Source organism: Oncorhynchus masou, chromosome 30, assembly GCF_036934945.1.
Source record: "Oncorhynchus masou masou isolate Uvic2021 chromosome 30, UVic_Omas_1.1, whole genome shotgun sequence".
NCBI classification, from domain to species: Eukaryota; Metazoa; Chordata; class Actinopteri; order Salmoniformes; family Salmonidae; genus Oncorhynchus; species Oncorhynchus masou.
The window spans coordinates 5196640-5216815 of NC_088241.1; the positions used below are offsets into that span (position 1 = coordinate 5196640).

At 50.7% G+C, this 20176-nt stretch overlaps 1 protein-coding gene across 1 annotated transcript in view; it reads left to right on the forward strand.

Annotated features, from left to right (window-relative positions):
• LOC135523012 (glutamate receptor ionotropic, NMDA 2D-like) overlaps positions 1-6929 on the forward strand; it is a 133201-nt gene extending 126272 nt beyond the window's left edge. The window contains 6 exon segments of the mRNA XM_064949742.1: positions 3114-3349; positions 3730-4535; positions 4537-5650; positions 5734-5947; positions 6488-6665; positions 6719-6929. Coding sequence (XP_064805814.1) covers positions 3114-3349; positions 3730-4535; positions 4537-5650; positions 5734-5947; positions 6488-6665; positions 6719-6929 — 2759 coding nt within the window.
• Positions 6930-20176: the final 13247 nt, after the last annotated feature.

Sequence of the window (20176 nt, forward strand, 5' to 3'; positions counted from 1 at the left end):
CTACTCATGCTCTCCTCTATCCTCGTCCTCCAACCTCTCCCTACCCCCTAACCCTCCATTCCTGTCCTCTCTCCTCCTCCTCCAACCTCTCCCTTGTCCTCCTCTCACCTCCTCCTCCAACCTCTCCCTACTCCGTAATCCTCCACTCCTGTCCTCCTCTCTTCTCCTCCTCCAACCTCCCCCTACTCCCTAATCCTAACTCCTCCACCTTCACCTTCCTTTCCCCTTCCCTCACCAATTCTCTCTTTTGCATGAATCCCTTTCTGCCTGCCTCCACTTCACCTCCTTTTGCACCCTCTCTTCATCTCTCTCTGTCCCGCTCCCTATCCCACATCTCTCTCTGTCCCTCTCCCTATCCCACATCTCTCTCTGTCCCTCTCCCTATCCCACATCTCTCTCTGTCCCTCTCCCTATCCCACATCTCTCTCTGTCCCTCTCCCTATCCCACATCTCTCTCTGTCCCTCTCCCTATCCCACAACTCTCTCTGTCCCTCTCCCTATCCCACAACTCTCTCTGTCCCTCTCCATATCCCCCATCTCTCTCTGTCCCTCTCCCCTCCCACATCTCTCTCTGTCTGTCTCCCTATCCCACATCTCTCTCTGTCCCTCTCCCTATCCCACATCTCTATCTGTCCCTCTTCCTATCCCCCATCTCTCCTGCCCCTCTCCTTCTCCCTATCCCCCATCTCCCCTCTCCCTGTTTCACTCCCCTCTCCCCCATCTCTCCCCGTCCCCACCCCTATTCCCCTCTCCCTGTTTCACTCCCCTCTCCCCCATCTCTCCCAGTCCCCACCCCTATTCCCCTCTCCCCTCTCCCTGTTTCACTCCCCTCTCCCCTCTCCCTGTTTCACTCCCCTCTCTCCCCTCTCCCTGATTCACTCCCCTCTCCCCTCTCCCTGATTAACTCCCCTCTCTCCCCTCTCCCTGATTCACTCCCTCTCTCCCCTCTCCCTGTTTCACTCCCCTCTCCCTCTCTCCCCTCTCCCTGATTCACTCCCTCTCCCTGATTCACTCCCCTCTCCCCCTCTCCCCTCTCCCTGTTTCACTCCCTCTCTCCCCTCTCCCTTATTCACTCCCCTCTCCCTGATTCACTCCCTCTCTCCCCTCTCCCTGATTCACTCCCCTCTCTCCCCTCTCCCTGATTCACTCCCCTCTCCCCTCTCCCTGTTTCACTCCCCTCTCCCCTCTCTCCCCTCTCCCTGATTCACTCCCCTCTCTCCCCTCTCCCTGATTCACTCCCCTCTCCCCTCTCCCCTCTCCCTGTTTCACTCCCTCTCTCCCCTCTCCCTTATTCACTCCCCTCTCCCTGATTCACTCCCTCTCTCCCCTCTCCCTGATTCACTCCCCTCTCTCCCCTCTCCCTGATTCACTCCCCTCTGTCCCCTCTCCCTGATTCACTCCCCTCTCCCCTCTCCCTGTTTCACTCTCCTCTCCCCTCTCCCTGTTTCACTCCCCTCTCTCCCCTCTCCCTGATTCACTCCCCTCTCCCCTCTCCCTGTTTCACTCCCCTCTCCCTGATTCACTCCCCTCTCCCTGATTCACTCCCCTCTCCCTGATTCACTCCCCTCTCTCCCCTCTCCCTGATTCACTCCCCTCTCCCTGATTCACTCCCCTCTCCCTGATTCACTCCCCTCTCCCTGATTCACTCCCCTCTCCCTGATTCACTCCCCTCTCCCTGATTCACTCCCCCTCTCTCCCCTCTCCCTGATTCACTCCCCTCTCCCTGATTCACTCCCCTCTCCCTGATTCACTCCCCTCTCCCCCTCTCCCTGATTCACTCCCTCTCCCTGATTCACTCCCCTCTCCCTGATTCACTCCCCTCTCCCTGATTCACTCCCTCTCCCTGATTCACTCCCCTCTCCCTGATTCACTCCCCTCTCTCCCCTCTCCCTGATTCTCTCCCCTCTCCCTGATTCACTCCCCTCTCCCTGATTCACTCCCCTCTCCCTGATTCACTCCCCTCTCCCTGATTCTCTCCCCTCTCCCTGATTCACTCCCCTCTCCCTGATTCACTCCCCTCTCCCTGATTCACTCCCCTCTCTCCCCTCTCCCTGATTCTCTCCCCTCTCCCTGATTCACTCCCCTCTCCCTGATTCACTCCCCTCTCTCCCCTCTCCCTGATTCACTCCCCTCTCCCTGATTCACTCCCCTCTCCCTGATTCACTCCCCTCTCTCCCCTCTCCCTGATTCTCTCCCCTCTCCCTGATTCACTCCCCTCTCCCTGATTCACTCCCCTCTCCCTGATTCACTCCCTCTCCCTCTCCCTGATTCTCTCCCCTCTCCCTGTTTCACTCTCCTCTCTCCCCTCTCCCTGATTCACTCCCCTCTCTCCCCTCTCCCTGATTCACTCCCCTCTCCCCTCTCCCTGTTTCACTCTCCTCTCCCCTCTCCCTGATTCACTCCCCTCTCTCCCCTCTCCCTGATTCACTCCCCTCTCCCCTCTCCCTGGTTCACTCCCCTCTCCCCTCTCCCTGATTCACTCCCCTCTCCCTGATTCACTCCCCTCTCCCTGATTCACTCCCCTCTCCCTGATTCACTCCCCTCTCTCCCCTCTCCCTGATTCACTCCCCTCTCCCTGATTCACTCCCCTCTCCCTGATTCACTCCCCTCTCTCCCCTCTCCCTGATTCACTCCCCTCTCCCCTCTCCCTGGTTCACTCCCCTCTCCCCTCTCCCTGATTCACTCCCCTCTCCCTGATTCTCTCCCCTCTCCCTGATTCACTCCCCTATTCCCCTCTCCCTGATTCTCTCCCATCTCTCCCCGTCCCCACCCCTATTCCCCTCTCCCTGATTCTCTCCCCTCTCTCCCCGTCCCCACCCCTATTCCCCTCTCCCTGATTCTCTCCCCTCTCCCTGTTTCACTCCCCTCTCCCATCTCTCCCCGTCCCCACCCCTATTCCCCTCTCCCTGATTCACTCCCCTCTCCCTGATTCACTCCCCTCTCCCTGATTCACTCCCCTCTCCCTGATTCACTCCCCTATTCCCCTCTCCCTGATTCTCTCCCCTCTCCCTGATTCACTCCCCTATTCCCGTCTCCCTGATTCTCTCCCATCTCTCCCCGTCTCCACCCCTATTCCCCTCTCCCTGATTCTCTCCCCTCTCTCCCCTCCCCAGATGAGATTGAGATGCTGGAGCGTCTGTGGCTGTCTGGTATCTGTCATAATGATAAGATTGAGGTGATGAGCAGTAAGCTGGACATAGACAACATGGCGGGTGTCTTCTACATGCTGTTGGTGGCTATGGGGCTCAGTCTGCTGGTATTTGCCTGGGAGCACCTGGTCTACTGGAGGCTCAGACACTGCATGGCTACCAGCTCCGGGAGACTGGACTTCCTACTGGCCATCAGTAGGGTGAGTTTGTGTGGTGGGAAATGGCGTGTGTGTGTGTGGGGGGGTCAAGCGATAGAGGTATCTTATGTGTGTGTGTCGGTGTGTGCGTGTGCATGTGTCCGTGCGCGTGTGACGTGTGTGTGTGAAGTGGATGTTGAGGTCAATTCCATTTCCACTCAGTCAATTCACAGGATTAATTGGAATTCAATTCCTCTCACACTCAGGATGTATGGTAACCTTGACGATGACCTTGATAGAAACAACATACTAATATATATTATGCATACATCTTGACTGATAACTGCTCGTCACATAGAGCATGTTTGATTTGATTCTATTAATACATGATTGAATGTTCATTACCAGTCCCCGCTTGTTCTCTATTTCTCCCTCCCTACCAGGGCATGTACAGTTGTTGTAGCTTTGAGGATGAAACCACGCCGGGCGGGGCCAAATCCTCCATGGCTATGCTCCCCCACCATCATGGCACCATGGTAACAGTCCCGCCCCCGCCACACTTGGTTAGTGCGTCATCAACCAACCCGGCCCTGACCATGGCACAGCAGCAACAGCAGCAACAGTCACAGCCCGTCTACAAAACACAACTACCTGGATCCCCTCCCACCGTGGTGCATTCTGGGACGACGCTGGGTCCCTCCAACACTCCCATGCTGGGTGCGCCCCTGCCCTGCTCCACATTCCTCCCCCGGCCCGATCGCAGACTGGCCGTGGTGGACCGCTGGAGGCTGCCCAAGGCTGGGACCACCACCAACCCCATGGCCGTGCACGGGACCGTCGCAGACATGGGATCCTTCCCCCAGAAGGTGGCTCCGACCTGGGGCACGACAGCTGGAGGAGTGGGAGTTGGTGGTAGTGGGGGGCTGGATGGATATAAACGATACTATGGACCCATCGACCCTGAGGGTCTGGGGCCCTGTATGGACCAGCCTGCAGGGTCTCAGACCCCCAAAACAGCCCCCAGGAGCCACCCTCAACCCCCTCCCGCCACTGTGGCCTTCTACTCAGAGAAAGGTCCTGACCAGGGGGTGGGGAAGAGGGTGGTGGGAGGTGGTGGTGCTGGGTGTCAGGGGAAGGGAGGTGTCAAACCTTTGGGGACACCTCGGCTGCCTCCTAAAAGCCAAGCCGTGGGCGTGACCCCAGTCCCTCTGCCCACTAACCCCCCGCTGCCACAACCCTCCCCCTCTCCCCTCATCCTTTTGGAGGAAGCGCCGGCCCAAGAAGCCCAAAGAGCCAGGCGGACCTCTGTACGAGAACATCCTACCGCTGGGGCGCAGGGGAGGAGGAAGGGATGGAGCGAGGGATGGTGGAGGGAGGAGGGGACGCCCCCTCTCACCTCCTCTCCCACTCCCCGTAACCGTGCCCATGTCCCCCACCTACACTCCCCCTTCCCCCTTCACCTCACTCCCCTACACCAGCTCAACTTCCTCCTCTTCCTCTAACACATCGTCCACCTCTTCCTCTACCTCCTCCTCTCGCTCCTCCTCTCCTTCCTCCTCCTCCTTGACCTCACAGAGCACACGGGAAGGTTTGGACGCAGAGGACGATGATGAGGATGAGGAGCTGACCGAGGAGTCCAGTCTTCTGCTGGGGAGGGGGAGAGACAGACAGCGTTCAATTATCTCCTCTCGCTCTCTCAGTCACGGGCGCCAGCCACCACCTATACCACCCCGAAAACCACCCCCTGCCCGAGTGGAGAGAGACAGGGAGAGGGACAGGGAGAGGGAGAGAGGAGGTAGCCAGTTGGCCCAGTTACAGGAATGGTGGGCGGGCTGGGGTGAGAGAGAGAGGGATCGCAGTGGAGGAGTAGGAAATGACGAGAGGAAACGAGAGAAGAAGAGGAGGAAAGATAAAGAGAAGAAGAAAAAGAAGAAGAAGAGGAAAAAGAGGGAGGAGAGGGAACGAGAGCGAGACAAAGAGAGGAAGAAACGGAAGGTGAAAAAGAAGCGGAAGAAGAAGGCGCTGAAGAAGAGGAAGAAATCGACTGGGCGTTCTGAGCAAGAAGATGGGGATGTTGAGGCAGATCGGGAGGGAGTGGGGGATGGAGGGAGAGAAGGAGGGATGCCAGACTACTCTTCCTTTCCAACCCAGTATCGTAGTACATTTGGGGAGAAAGGGAGAGATTCAGCATGGGCAGGAGAGAGGGAGCGAGGAAGGAGGGGGGGAGAAGAGGAAGAGGGGGGTGATAGAGGGGAGGATAGCAGCAGGAGCAGGGAGAGGCGACCCAAATCATCCCATTCCCACTCCAGACATCGACCCCCCAGTAAGCTCTACCCCAAACTCCCCGCCTCGGTCAAGTTCTGGGTGAGCGGAGGAAACGGGGAAGGGGGGGACCCCAACACTGGAACACCCCCTCCTCCCTCCCTCCCCTCATCTCACTCTCCAAGAGGCGGAGGAGTGGAGGGGTGGAGAGAAGGGAGGGAGGGAGAGAAGGAGAGAAGAGGCCTCTGTTGATGCACTACGAGAAAGGCAGGGCTAACATCCAGGAGGGGCTCTCCTTCCATGAGTGGGCCTCTGAGGAGGATGATGAGGAAGATGTGGGAGAGGAGAGACAGAGAGACAGAGTGAGGGAACGGGTGGAGGAGAGGGTGAGGAGGACAGGTGGGAGAGGTGCTGTGTCAGAGTCAGAAAGAGACAGGGCAAGAACAGAGGAGAGTTACTCTGATGAGGGCTCATCAGGGGAGTTTGGGCGATTTGAGAGGTACTGGGATGGGAGGGAGGGGGCTGGAGGACCAGGGAGTAGTGGGATAGGGGGGATAGGGGGAGGGAGCTGGTTTTTCAGCACATACCCCTCCAGAGAGAAAGGGGGTAGCATCAACAGCAGAGACGACTCTATACTAGGGCGAGTGGAGGGCTGGGGGGGGGCGGGGGGAGATTCTTGGGGTTCAGGGCCAGGAGTAGGGTGGGCGTTAGGGGGAGGGAGTGGAGGTCTGGGGTCCCAGTGGCCCCCCCCTCCAGCAAACCTCCCGCCCCCCCGACGGTACTGGTCTGTCGACAAACTCCCAATGAAGGGAGAGAAGAAGTGGAAAAGGGGAGGAAGGGGGAAAGGCAAGGGACGCGCACGAGACAGAAACCAGGGGTCCGGGGTGTCATGTTCATGTAGTCAGTACCCCCACCCCCATGTGCACCCGCACCCCCAAGGGCGGTCACACGGCCATGGGAAGAGAGGAAGCACGGCCCTGTCCCACAGCCAGGAGGAGCTGCTCCCCCACTGCCACAGCTTCAGCGGGGGCTCACGGCCCAACCCCCCTCCCAAACCAGACCAGGGCCAGGCCAAGTCAGGCAGCCAGGCCAGCCTCAGCACACAGCAGCCAGGAATGTTAGTGGATCACCCCCTCAGCCCTCCCTCTCGCCCCCTCAACCCCAACCTAGTGTCCCTTCCTCATCCTCCTCCCTGCCGGTGCCCATCCCTCCTCCTCCCTCCTCGTCCTCTGCCTCGGCCAGTGCTAAGCTCCTGTACCAGAGACTACGGTCAGTTCCTCAGCCCGGACGCTTCTACTCCCCCCACCTGCCACTCAAGGCCAAGAGCCTATGCTCCCGACGAGGCTCCGCCCATTTCTCCAGCCTGGAGAGCGAGGTATGACAGGGGGAGACGAGAGAGGGAGACACTCGAGCCGACACCGGTGCCACTGAAACCACTGACGCCATGGCAACTGTTACCAACGGCGGTGCCATGGCAACGTTGGATGCCACGGCAACTGAGACTGCTGTTATGGCGACTACAAATGACCATCAGCTAGTGACCATCTCTACAGGAAAAACAAGGGATGACTGCACCATGGCTGTCTCTGCTGTGGGTGATAGTGGAACCATAGTAACCCGGTCCCTGGTGCGTGTTCTGGTGAGGGCCACGGTGAGGCGCCACACCAGGGTCACCTACATCCGCCTGGAGGGGTCCCATGGCACCGAGAGTGAGAGCGAGGCCATGTCGTCTGTGGCGATAGCAGCTCCAGAACTCCTCCTCCGGTCGGAACTGAGCTTTGTGATGTCATCGTCGGTCCTCCTCTCTTCCCCCAGTCAGAACAATGGATAAGACAAGTCTCCAAACTGTGAGTAATGATGTCATGTTTACACACACACACACACTCACACACACACACACACACACACACACACACACACACACACATACACACACACATTCTCGTCTCCCTCCCTCTGGCTCTGACTGAACACACCTCGTTGGTAGCGGAGAGACCGGCCTGCTCCTGTAAGGATCCAACGACTGGTTAACACTTCCACAGACTCTAGCTCTCCTGTCCCCATTGGCTGAGGGACATGTCACATCATCCCCTTTTGAATTGGATTGGTAGACTGCATCCTCACGTTGGAGAGACCCCCCTTCTTCTCTCTCCCCTTTTGTATGTTGGTTGATATAATAGCAATGCAGTCGCCTCTCTCTTACACATGATCTGTCTGGCTTCCCATCTCTCATTGGACAGTGAGGACAGTGACATCACTTTGACCTCATGACATCTTCAGGGCCATCTAGCGCGACCGAAGCCCCCCGGAAGGGAAGGATACCAACCCCCGTGATGTCATGTTTACTACAAACTCTTTTGCCCAATTAGATTTAATAACAGGAGACTTTATCCGCCACCTCTTCGGAGCCTGTCCTTTCTCCTCTGGTCCAATCAGAACTCAGAACAGAGACTCTTGTCATTCTGATGACGAGCACGATGACATCACTGTGTTCCAGACACAAACGGAACATTCGGAAGAAAAAAAGACATGTAGCGAGATCTTTCTTTCCCGTCTTTCTCTTTCTTTCTTTCTTCTCCTGATAGCTTCTTTGTTATTCTATCTATCTATGTGTTGTTCTGTTAGTATTTCAAGCAGCAGGGAGGTCGGCTGGGGCTGAACTTGGACGTGAGAAACGTTTGGAAAGCAGTGCCAAATTTCTACTCCACAGCTTTTAAGCCAAATTGATTTCCAGTCATCTGTTTTCATGAGTATATTTGTATAGTATTTCACACGTGAGCAATACAACATTCTCTATTAGGAGAGAGGATGGAGGAAATGATTGGTTGCAATATCTACAGTTGGCACTAGATGGCTGCATAATATTCAAATAAGCTTGAGAGGACTGAGTGAGAAAGTCTCTGAGCTGAGTCCATTTGACATTACATTGAAGATGTAAAACATTCCGTTATTATGTGGAGGAATCAGGACAGCTTAGCTTTAGTCATTAGGAGTATTGGGTCATTGAAACCCTGAGCAGTGTATTTGAAAATAGTTGTCATGGCCTTTCATTCCCTCCTGCTTGCAAGACCCACTCACCAGTGTGAAGGAGATGCATCTTATGAAGCACAATTGGTCATCGCATAAAGCCATAAGCCATAAGCCTTCCACGTGCCGTCATTACAGCACACAATAGTTATTATACCACGGTGAAGAACAATACTGTGCCAATACCTGACGACTGTCATTATTAGACATGTAGTTTCACAGCAAGACGGATGTAGTAAATCCACTATGAGGGGAATACTATGTGGGTTTGGAGTCTACTATGTGGGACATAGAGATTTAACTGTGTTCTGTCATTAAAAAAGACTGGAATAAGTCATCAATAGCAATATTGCCCTCTTTAATGTGATGATAATACAATGGCAGATTGACAGTACTTGGAGTTATGTGACAACCTGTAGGCCTGTTGGCTTGTTCCCCGGGGTGGACCTAGGCCAGGCACTGCTCAGATCCATTCATCTCTACACAATACGGATCTGTGAAGAACTAGTAGAACTAGTAGTGTGTATTCACCTCAGCTCTCTCACTCTGAGACCAGCCCACAGCCGAACCCCCAGCTTCTCCTAGTTGAATGTAGCTTTGACATGATGTAGAACTTTTAGACTTTGTAACCTTTTTTGGGATGCTGTTGATCCTGGCTGGAATGGAGGGCTTGATGGGGCTTGATACTGCTATGTGATGGACTATGTCGTTGAGTTGGGTTTGTGCATGTTGTCACAGATCAAAAGGTTGGACAGTCTTTTGAGTTACTTTTCTCTACTGCACATACTGCTTTGTCAAGGGGCCATATTTTGGAAACAATTTATCATAGTTATAGAGAGATGTTTTGTTGTCCCCATGATCCTTCTGCCCCCTTACACCTTGGAAAAGCCCAGAAATCATTGCATGTTTAGACGATTGAAATCCCAGAGGCTTGCAGTGGAGGGGTTTGTGTAGTTGTACTCTAGCTAAAGCTTAGGACCCAGGGCGGCCATCTTTCCTTGAGGTAGCTCGCTCGTCCCAGCGCCCCAACAGTGGAAACCGTGGAAACAGTTCTACTGATTGGAATGAGGTCATTTTAAACCAATCAGGAGTGCTGAAGCCTGTTGTCATCGAGCATCATTGAGTTGTATCAAGGCGCTAATACTGAAGTCTGTGACTGCATGAACAGAAGTGACTTTTAAAACCTTGTAGCTACATTTTTTTGCTGAGAATTAAAGAATATATTAATATATACTATGTTTTTGAGAATGTACCATGTTATACTGTGATTTAACTTAGATATTTTATTGACTATTGTATTCAATTTTATCATTTAAAAATTCTATCATTTATCTATACAGAAATATATATGTACAAATATATATATTTATATATATATATATATATATATATATATATATATATATATATATATATATATATATATATATTTATATGAGTTAAGTTTGGTACACTTGGAGGAAGTGTTAGATGATTAGTTTTAAATGTTTTAGCTTTGTAGCAATTCTAGACACTGAAATCATCTTGAATTTGGATACCTCCTATATGACTGTGAAGACATTAGTGCCTGTGACAAAAAAAGATGAGAAAAAAGTCTAATCTCTCTACCATCTACCTGTATCTAATATATCTATCAGTCTGTCACTCTAACTGTTGTACTACCGAACATTATATATATATTTTTTTGTTATTTTTATTCATAATATTTTTCTCTCTACCCCTCTCTCTCTATCCCTCTCTCTCTCTCTGTCTCTCCATCTCTCTCTCTACCCCTCTCTCTCTATCCCTCTCTCTCTCTCTCTCTATCCTTCTCTCTCTCTGTCTTTCCATCTCTCTCTCTCTCTCTATCCCTCTCTCTCTCTCTGTCTCTCCATCTCTCTCTCTATCCCTCTCTCTCTCTCTGTCTCTCCATCTCTCTCTCTATCCCTCTCTCTCTCTCTGTCTCTCCATCTCTCTCTCTATCCCTCTCTCTCTCTCTGTCTCTCCATCTCTCTCTCTATCCCTCTCTCTCTCTCTGTCTCTCCATCTCTCTCTCTATCCCTCTCTCTCTCTCTGTCTCTCCATCTCTCTCTCTATCCCTCTCTCTCTCTCTGTCTCTCCATCTCTCTCTCTGTCTCTCCATCTCTCTGTCTCTCCATCTCTCTCTCTATCCCTCTCTCTCTCTGTCTCTCCATCTCTCTCTCTACCCCTCTCTCTCTCTCCCTCTCTCTCTCTGTCTCTCCATCTCTCTCTCTCTACCCCTCTCTCTCTCTCCCTCTCTCTCTCTGTCTCTCCATCTCTCTCTCTATCCCTCTCTCTCTCTCTCTCTCTCTCTCTCCCTCTCTCTCTCTCTCTCTCTCTCTATCCCTCTCTCTCTCTGTCTCTCCATCTCTCTCTCTATCCCTCTCTCTCTCTCTGTCTCTCCATCTCTCTCTATCCCTCTCTCTCTCTGTCTCTCCATCTCTCTCTCTATCCCTCTCTCTCTCTCTGTCTCTCCATCTCTCTCTCTATCCCTCTCTCTCTCTCTGTCTCTCCATCTCTCTATCCCTCTCTCTCTCTCTGTCTCTCCATCTCTCTCTCTCTCTCTCTCTCTCTCTCTCTCTCTCTATCCCTCTCTCTCTCTCTCTCTCTCTCTATCCCTCTCTCTCTCTGTCTCTCCATCTCTCTCTCTCTTATTTAGCGGTTTGTTCCACACTAGTCTTTTCACCTCTAAATCTGTCATTTATTTAACTCTTACATTTTCCTTTAGATTAATTTCTTTGATCATCTTTCTATTTTAAACTGTCTATCCCTCTGTCTGTCTCTCACTTAGCAAAAAAACCCAGAGACCAGTAGATACTGTGTTCTTGCTCCCTTTGACTGATTGTTGAAGATGATGATCAATTAATTGATTGATTAGTGAATTAATGAATTAACAATGTTATTAACGATGTGATTGAAGTGTGTATCTGATGACCATGCCACTGTAGCAAGTCTGGGCTGTACCAAACTGCCGGGCAGCAACATAGACCTTAGTTGCTATGTTGCAGTGGTATTGCCATGGCGTTTCTATGGCGTCCGGTACACCACCCCCACCTGGTGCTTGCTGTGTAATGTAATGTAGCATAATGTCCTTCATGTTGCCCTCAAGCTCTGGTCTAGGATCTGCTCTCCCTCAACCAGTCCTAACCATAATCATTGGGGATTGAACAATTAAGCCTGACCTTGGAACAGTGTTTGAAGGTTAACTTGGTGGTGTTGCACTGCATGTGTCTGCTCTCTATACTACTTACATCTTAAACTGGACTGAACTGGACTGATGACTGGCTGATTGGCTGACTATGGAAATGTGATGTGCTATCAATCATTTTGTCAAGAAAAAATGACTTTTGTTGGGCTATGTTTTTATTGTGAAATACAGTTTGTTGTGTCCTAGTGTTGTGGCTGTGAGAGGTGTGTGTGTGTGTGTGTGTCTGTGGGGGGTGAGGGGGAGGGGGGGTGCATGCTTGCGTGTGTGTGTGCACACTGAAAACGCACGGTTTGAACTGTGCTGTTCTGCATAGTGTGATATTGTACAGCATAGTAGATAACACCGGGATGGTGCTGTAAAGTGGCTGGTAGCGATACTACCTGGCTGGCGCTCTACTCTCCGAGGAACATTATATGTTTTCTAGTCAGAATATCTGGAGGTCATTAGGAATGTGTGTGCATGTTTGTGTGTATGCAACTGTGATCTTGTTTGAAAGTGTTGTGCTGCACAGTCATGTGTGTATGTACATTTTAGTATGTGAGTGTGTCTGTGTGTGTGTGTGTGTGTTATTGAATGTATGTAACCCCACTGCGTCATGATTCTATATAATACCACCCAAGCACACACAAACACACACACACTCCCCCTTGCACACACACTCTTATACACATACACACACAGTGCTCTGCATGCATATTTAATACACACACATACATCACTCAGCCAATGGACCTCATCGTTCCTCGTTCCTGGAGCTCCCACTGAGCAACACTCTGTAGCAACGCGTCAATAACTCCCCCATCACACACACACACACACACACACGCTCTGAATGATTGGATAAGCAAGGTTAACATCTTACTCTGCTTACTATGCCTTATCAGTCTCATGTCTGTGCAGAGTAAGGTTGTGCTGTTCAATTATGTTGGATAGAAAAATAAATATATACATTTTAGATATTCTTGGCTACAGAACTTATTTGCATAATTGTTTTGACTTGTCTGTTTTCTTTTGACTTATCTCTCCTTACTCTGTGGGATAAGATATGTGGTAAGTTATGTAATAAGATGTGTGATATGTGATAAGATATATGATAAGATATGTGATAAGATATGTGAGAGAGAACTGTGTTTCAGTGGTCTGCATTCTGCCTTTCAGTGCTGCTCTGTTTACATTAGTTAAATTTTTGTTTCTTACAGTCTGATGTCCATGTCTTCAGTCCACTCTAAGATCAAAGTAGACCACGAGTTCTGATCAGTCATTGGTCCATGGTCATGATTCATCCTTACATTTCAGTCTTCTGTCACCTTTGACCTGAGAAGTAAAATGCATGACACTCCCGAGTTCAAACAGGGTCCTCATCGGCATTTCGCCATGAAACAATTTCAAGGAAAAATAGGAGTGATATGTGTTGCACTCACCAGGCCTAGTGACATAAGAGCTACATCTAAACATGATGCTAGGTTAAGTCATTACACAGCTCATTCACTGTGGTCCATACAGGTATCATAGGACCACTACTTTCAGTCATTCACTCAAATGGAATTCAGTGTCACTGATCCACCTAACAGTGTTTTAGACTGGTGACTGTCCTTCATCTGTTTCTGCGTTCCAAAATAAAGTGGCACTATATATAATAGTGTTGAGATATGTTTGCTAAAGCAGAAAGAGACTGGCAACCAGGCTATCATTGCTGTGCTCTTGGAACAGCACCTAGAAACCATCATGATTGTGTAGTGTACCTGTGTATACCTGTATACTTGTGGGTGGCTAAGGCAGGTTGCTAAGTCAGGTTGCTAAGGCTGTTGGTAGTGTACAGCCCAGACTGGTCTGGTCCATACCCTGATCTAAATGAGTTAGTTTGTTTTGACGTGGTCTGTCTGGGGCTTGGGCTGTCGGGTCAGTGCTGCACTTACTTCCTGAGAATTGCTTCATAAAAATATGATTCTCTTTAAATAACTGTAGTGTGTCTCTGTGTTTCTTAACCACCCCTCTCTGTGTCTTTGTCTTTAATGGTGTTTGTGTTGCTAACATATCTGTCTCACCCTGCCTCAACTCTCAACTCTCAACCCAGCAACAATCACACATCACACACCCTGCCTCAACTCTCAACACAACTACAGAGCACAACACACCCTGCCTCAACTCTCAACCCAACTACAGTACACATCACACACCCTGCCTCAACTCTCAACCCAACTACAGTCACACATCACACACCCTGCCTCAACTCTCAACCCAACTACAATCACACATCACACACCCTGCCTCAACTCTCAACTCAACTACAGTCACACATCACACACCCTGCCTCTCTCAACTCTCAACCCAGCAACAATCAGACATCACACACCCTGCCTCAACTCTCAACCCAACTACAGTACACATCACACACCCTGCCTCAACTCTCAACCCAACTACAGTCACTCATCACACACCCTGCCTCAACTCTCAATCAAACTACAGTACACATCACACACCCTGACTCAACTCTCAACCCAACTACAGTCACACATCACACACCCTGCCTCAACTCTCAACCCAACTACAGTACACATCACACACCCTGCCTCAACTCTCAACCCAACTACAGTCACACATCACACACCCTGCCTCAACTCTCAACCCAACTACAGTCACACATCACACACCCTGCCTCAACTCTCAACCCAACTACAGTCACACATCACACACCCTGCCACAACTCTCAACTCTCAACCCAGCTACAGTCACACATCACACACCCTGCCTCAACTCTCAACTCTCAACCCAGCTACAGTCACACATCACACACCCTGCCTCAACTCTCAACCCAGCAACAGTCACACATCACACACCCTGCCTCAACTCTCAACTCTCAACCCAGCAACAATCACACATCACACACCCTGCCTCAACTCTCAACACAACTACAGTGCGCAACACACCCTGCCTCAACTCTCAACACAACTACAGTCACTCATCACACACCCTGCCTCAACTCTCAATCAAACTACAGTACACATCACACACCCTGCCTCAACCCTCAACCCAACTACAGTCACACATCACACACCCTGCCTCAACTCTCAACCCAACGACAGTACACATCACACACCCTGCCTCAACTCTCAACCCAACTACAGTCACACATCACACACCCTGCCACAACTCTCAATTCTCAACCCAGCTACAGTCACACATCACACACCCTCCCTCAACTCTCAACTCTCAACCCAGCTACAGTCACAAATCACACACCCTGCCTCAACTCTCGACCCAACTACAGTCACACGTCACACACCATGCCTCAACTCTCAACCCAACGACAGTACACATCACACACCCTGCCTCAACTCGCAACCCAACTACAGTATACATCACACACCCTGCCTCAACTCTCAACCCAACTACAGTACACATCACACACCCTGCCTCAACTCTCGACCCAACTACAGTACACATCATACACCCTGCCTCAACTCTCAACCCAACTACAGTCACACATCACAAACCCTGCCTCAACTCTCAACCCAACTCCAGTCACACATCACACACCCTCCCTCAACTCTCAACCCAACTACAGTACACATCACACACCCTGCCTTAACTCTCAACCCAACTACAGTACACATCACACACCCTGCCTCAACTCTCAACTCTCAACCCAGCTACAGTCACACATCACACACCCTCCCTCAACTCTCAACCCAACTACAGTACACATCACACACCCTGCCTTAACTCTCAACCCAACTACAGTACACATCACACACCCTGCCTCAACTCTCAACTCTCAATCCAGCTACAGTCACACATCACACACCTTCCCTCAACTCTCAACCCAACTGCAGTCACACATCACACACCCTGCCTCAACTCTCAACTCTCAACCCAGCTACAGTCACACATCACGCACCCTCCCTCAACTCTCAACCCAACTACAGTGCACATCACACACCCTGCCTTAACTCTCAACCCAACTACAGTACACATCACACACCCTGCCTCAACTCTCAACTCTCAACCCAGCTACAGTCACACATCACACACCTTCCCTCAACTCTCAACCCAACTGCAGTACACATCACACACCCTGCCTCAACTCTCAACTCTCAACCCAGCTACAGTCACACATCACACACCCTCCCTCAACTCTCAACCCAACTACAGTCACACATCACACACCCTGCCTCAACTCTCACCCCAGCTACAGTCACACATCACACACCCTCCCTCAACTCTCAACCCAACTACAGTCACACATCACACACGCTGCTCGTTGACGCATAGGAAGCGATCTCGTCCCCACTCAACCTGACACAGAATATTATATGACAACGGTGATGGGGTTTTAAAGGCGTGTTATTACAGGCATGCTCGTCCCCGCTTTCTATCTGCTAATTTGACCTGCTTTGTCTATTTGATCGGCCAATGGCTTATTTCATTCTGGTGCTTCTGTGTACATGCTGTAATGACGTCATGCTGTAATAAGATTGGCTAACAGGCAGGAAGAGGAGGAAGAAGCCCATATACTGATCAAGAGTCCATTTCCAGTTTTCCACAAATTTGGTTATGCATCAGCAGTTTTTCTCTTGTTATGTCAGTCACTGATAGTCACTCAATTAGCCATGTCAGCTAACATTTTTTACATTAGTAAGTTAGTCGAGCCGGCTATCTAAACTTGTAGTAATCATGGTCGAATTACGGGGTCCCCAATTGACTTTGTAAGTCACTCTCACTCAGATAGCATATTAACATGGCATAAGGCAGGGCAAAATGTGTAGAAGTGCAAGAAATTAGCTTAAAAACTGCAAACATTTCTCTGCACCCTATGGCAACAAAATGTTGCTTTGGCCCCCAAAAGGCTGGGGCCTGTATGTGAGGTTATGGATGTGGATATGCAGACCGGTGAGGCATTACATTTTTTATTTAACTAGGCAAGTCAGTTAAGAACAAATGTATTTTGCAATGACAGCCTACTACGGCTAAACCCGGACGACGCTGGGTCAATTGTGCGCCGCCCTATGGGACTCCCAATCACGGCCGGATGTGATGCAGCCTGAATTCGGACCAGGTACTGCAGTGACGCCTCTTGCACTGAGATGCAGTGTCTTAGACCACTGCGTCACTCAGGAGCGGACCCTCATGATGAGATCAGATTTTTTGCGGCCCCCCACCCCTATCAAAGTTGTCCATCCCTGGTGTAGCTGATCCTAGATCTGTACCTAAGGGCAATTTGTACCCCGTCCCTGAACTAGGAGTTTGAGTTTGAGCTTGACATACCCAACCCCAACTTACCACTACCCCCTACCCTCGACCCCAGTGTTTCCCAAAATCGGTCCTCTGAACCCCAAGGAGGGCACATTTGGTTTTATGCACTAACACTAACACTAACAAAACTTGATGATTAGTTGATTATTTGAATCAGCTGTGTAGTGCTAGGGCTAAACACTAAACATGCCCTCCTCGGGGTCCTGATGACCCAATTTGGGAAACACTGCTCTACCATGTTGACACCTGCTTAGATCCCTGAGGATTGGATAGGTGTAAAGGCTTCAGTTCGGCTGGCGCCTACAACCGAATGAGTGTGCTTGTCAGGTGGTGAGTGTAGCTGATGCGTAGAAGTCAGGCAAAGGAGAGCAGAGATAAGGCAATCATTTGCACAGAACGCTACCGTGAGGCAGCACAAATTACAAAACCCAAGTACAAAGTACCGGCTGCCACAAAGCACAGGTAATAAAACAAAACCCGGTGCAAACCAGCCGGAAGCATGCCAACCTTAACAATAAACAATTTTACACACAGACATGGGGGGGGAACAGAGGGTTAAATACACGACAAGTCATGAGGGAAATGTAATCCGGGAGTGAGGGAAAATAAGACAAAACAAATGGAAATTGAAAGGTGGATCGGCGAAGGCTAGAAGACCGGTGACATCGACTGCCGAAGCCGCCTGAACAAGGAGAGGTACCGACTTCGGAGGAAGTCGTGAAAGTACCCCCCCCCCCCCTGACGCTCGGCTCCAGCAGCGTGCCGACACCGACCTCGAGGATGACCCGGAGGGAGACTGTGGAACTCCCGCAGCATTGAAGGGTCCAACGCATCCTCCACCGGAACTCATCATCTCTCCTCCGGACCGTACCTCTCCCACTCCACAAGGTACTGAAGGCCCCTCGCACAATGCCTCAAATCCAGTATGGAGGGAACGGAATACGCCAGGGCCCCCTCGATGTCCAGAACAGGCGGAGGAACCTCCCGTACCTCAGACTCCACCGGCCAGAGGAGGGACACATGGAACAATGGGTAAATACGGTAATCGGGGGGAAGAGGTAACCTGTAACTAACCTGCCTCAGATGGAAAAGGCGTTCACCTGCCTCTCTACCCTCGGGCGGGTGGTTGAAAACTGCCCCGAAGTGGCAGGGAAAACCTCAAAATGGTCCAGTGCCATATCTCCTTCTCCCCACATGGCGTTGGCCCACTCCAGGGCCTTCCCCTATAGGCACGAGACGAGGAGCCGGGTGGACGGTTGCCAGGTAGAGATCCACCTGAAACAGGAAACCCTGGCAGCGTGCAGCCGTCCCATCGTACTCCCGGGGAAAGGGGAGACGAATCCCCCTGGGACCGGGTGAAGGGAGGGTGAGTGGTGGAGACCCTGAATGTGCTGGTGGAGGGAATGGAGGACTCCCTGTCTCTCCCAGTGGTCCATGGTTTGGACATTGCGGTCCATGGCGAAGCCGAGATGGTGAAGCATCGCCACATGCTCCTGGACGCGCTCCTCGACCCCTATACCAGGGGCACCTGCTCCTGCTGACTCCATATTGTGGTTGTGAAATTCTGTCAGGTAGTGAGTGTAGCTGGTGCATAAGAAGGCAATCATTTGCCGAGGATTGACTGATTTTCATGTCTTAAGGTAATGATCGGTTGTCATTTCTCTTATTTGAGCTGTTCTTGCCATAATATGGACTTGGTCTTTTCCCAAAAAGGGCTATCTTCTGTATACCACCCCTACCTTGTCACAACACAACTGATTTGCTCAAACGCATTAAGATGGAAAGAAATTCCACAAATTAACTTTTAACAAGACACACCTGTTAACTGAAATGCATTCCAGGTCATGAAGCTGGAAAATATATTTTTTATATGTTTAACACTTTTTTGCTTACTACATGATTCCATGTGTTATTTCATAGTTTGATGTCTACACAATTATTCTACAATGTAGAAAAAAGTAAAAAATCAAGAAAAACCCTTGAATGTGTAGGTGTGTCCAAATATTTGACTGGTACTGTATCTACAAATTCTTCCGAACTGTTTGGCTGGGAAGCATGTGGAGGCCTAAAGGCAAGCAAAATGAATCAGAATGACCAGAAGGCAAGTTTGAGGTATTATCATGCTACTAACACATTTCCAATCCTGTCAGACCTCCACTGATGCCTGGAGGTTAAGGGTGGATGTGTGTTGGTACCTTCCCAGGTCACTGAGCTGAATGTCATTAAGACCCCTCACACCAGTTGTTATAGCTCTATCCCTCCCTTCCTCTCTTTCCCACTTCTCCAGCTCTCTATCTCCCCCTCTCCAATGTTCACTCTCTTCCCCTTTCTCACACTCTCTCTGTCTTCAGTCACATACACATGCACACTACTGGGTCACATGGAGGCGTACACACACACACACACACACACACACACACACACACACACACACACACACACACACACACACACACACACACACACACACACACACACACACACACACACACACACACACACACACACACACACACACACACACACACACACACACACAGGATTTGAAATACCTGCCTGTGGTGCAGAGCTTAACAGCCCTCCCCTCTATACTCCCGTCCTTCCATCTCTCTTCTATACCTCCCTCCTTCCCTCTCTACTCTATTCCTCCCTCCTTCCTTCTCTCCTATATACCTCCCTCCTTCCCTCTCTCCTCTATACCTCCCCCTTCCCTCTCTCCTCTATACCTCCCTCCTTCCCTCTCTCCTCTACCTCCCTCCTTCCCTCTCTCCTCTATACCTCCCTCCTTCCCTCTATCCTCTATACCTCCCTAATTCAATCTCCCTTCTATACCTCCCTCCTTCCCTCTCCCCTCTATACCTCCCTCCTTCCATCTCTCCTCTATACCTCCCTCCAACCCTCTCTCCTCTATACCTCCCTCCTTCCCTCTCTCCTCTATACCTCCCTCCTTCCCTCTCTCCTCTATACCTCCCTCCTTCTATCTCTCCTCTATACCTCTCTCCTTCCATCTCTCCTCTATACCTCCCTCCTTCCATCTCTCCTACCCTCTCTCCTCTATACCTCCCTCCTCCCCTCTCTCCTCCATCCCTCTCTCCTCTATACCCCCCTCCATCCCTCTCTTCTCTATACCTCTCTCCTTT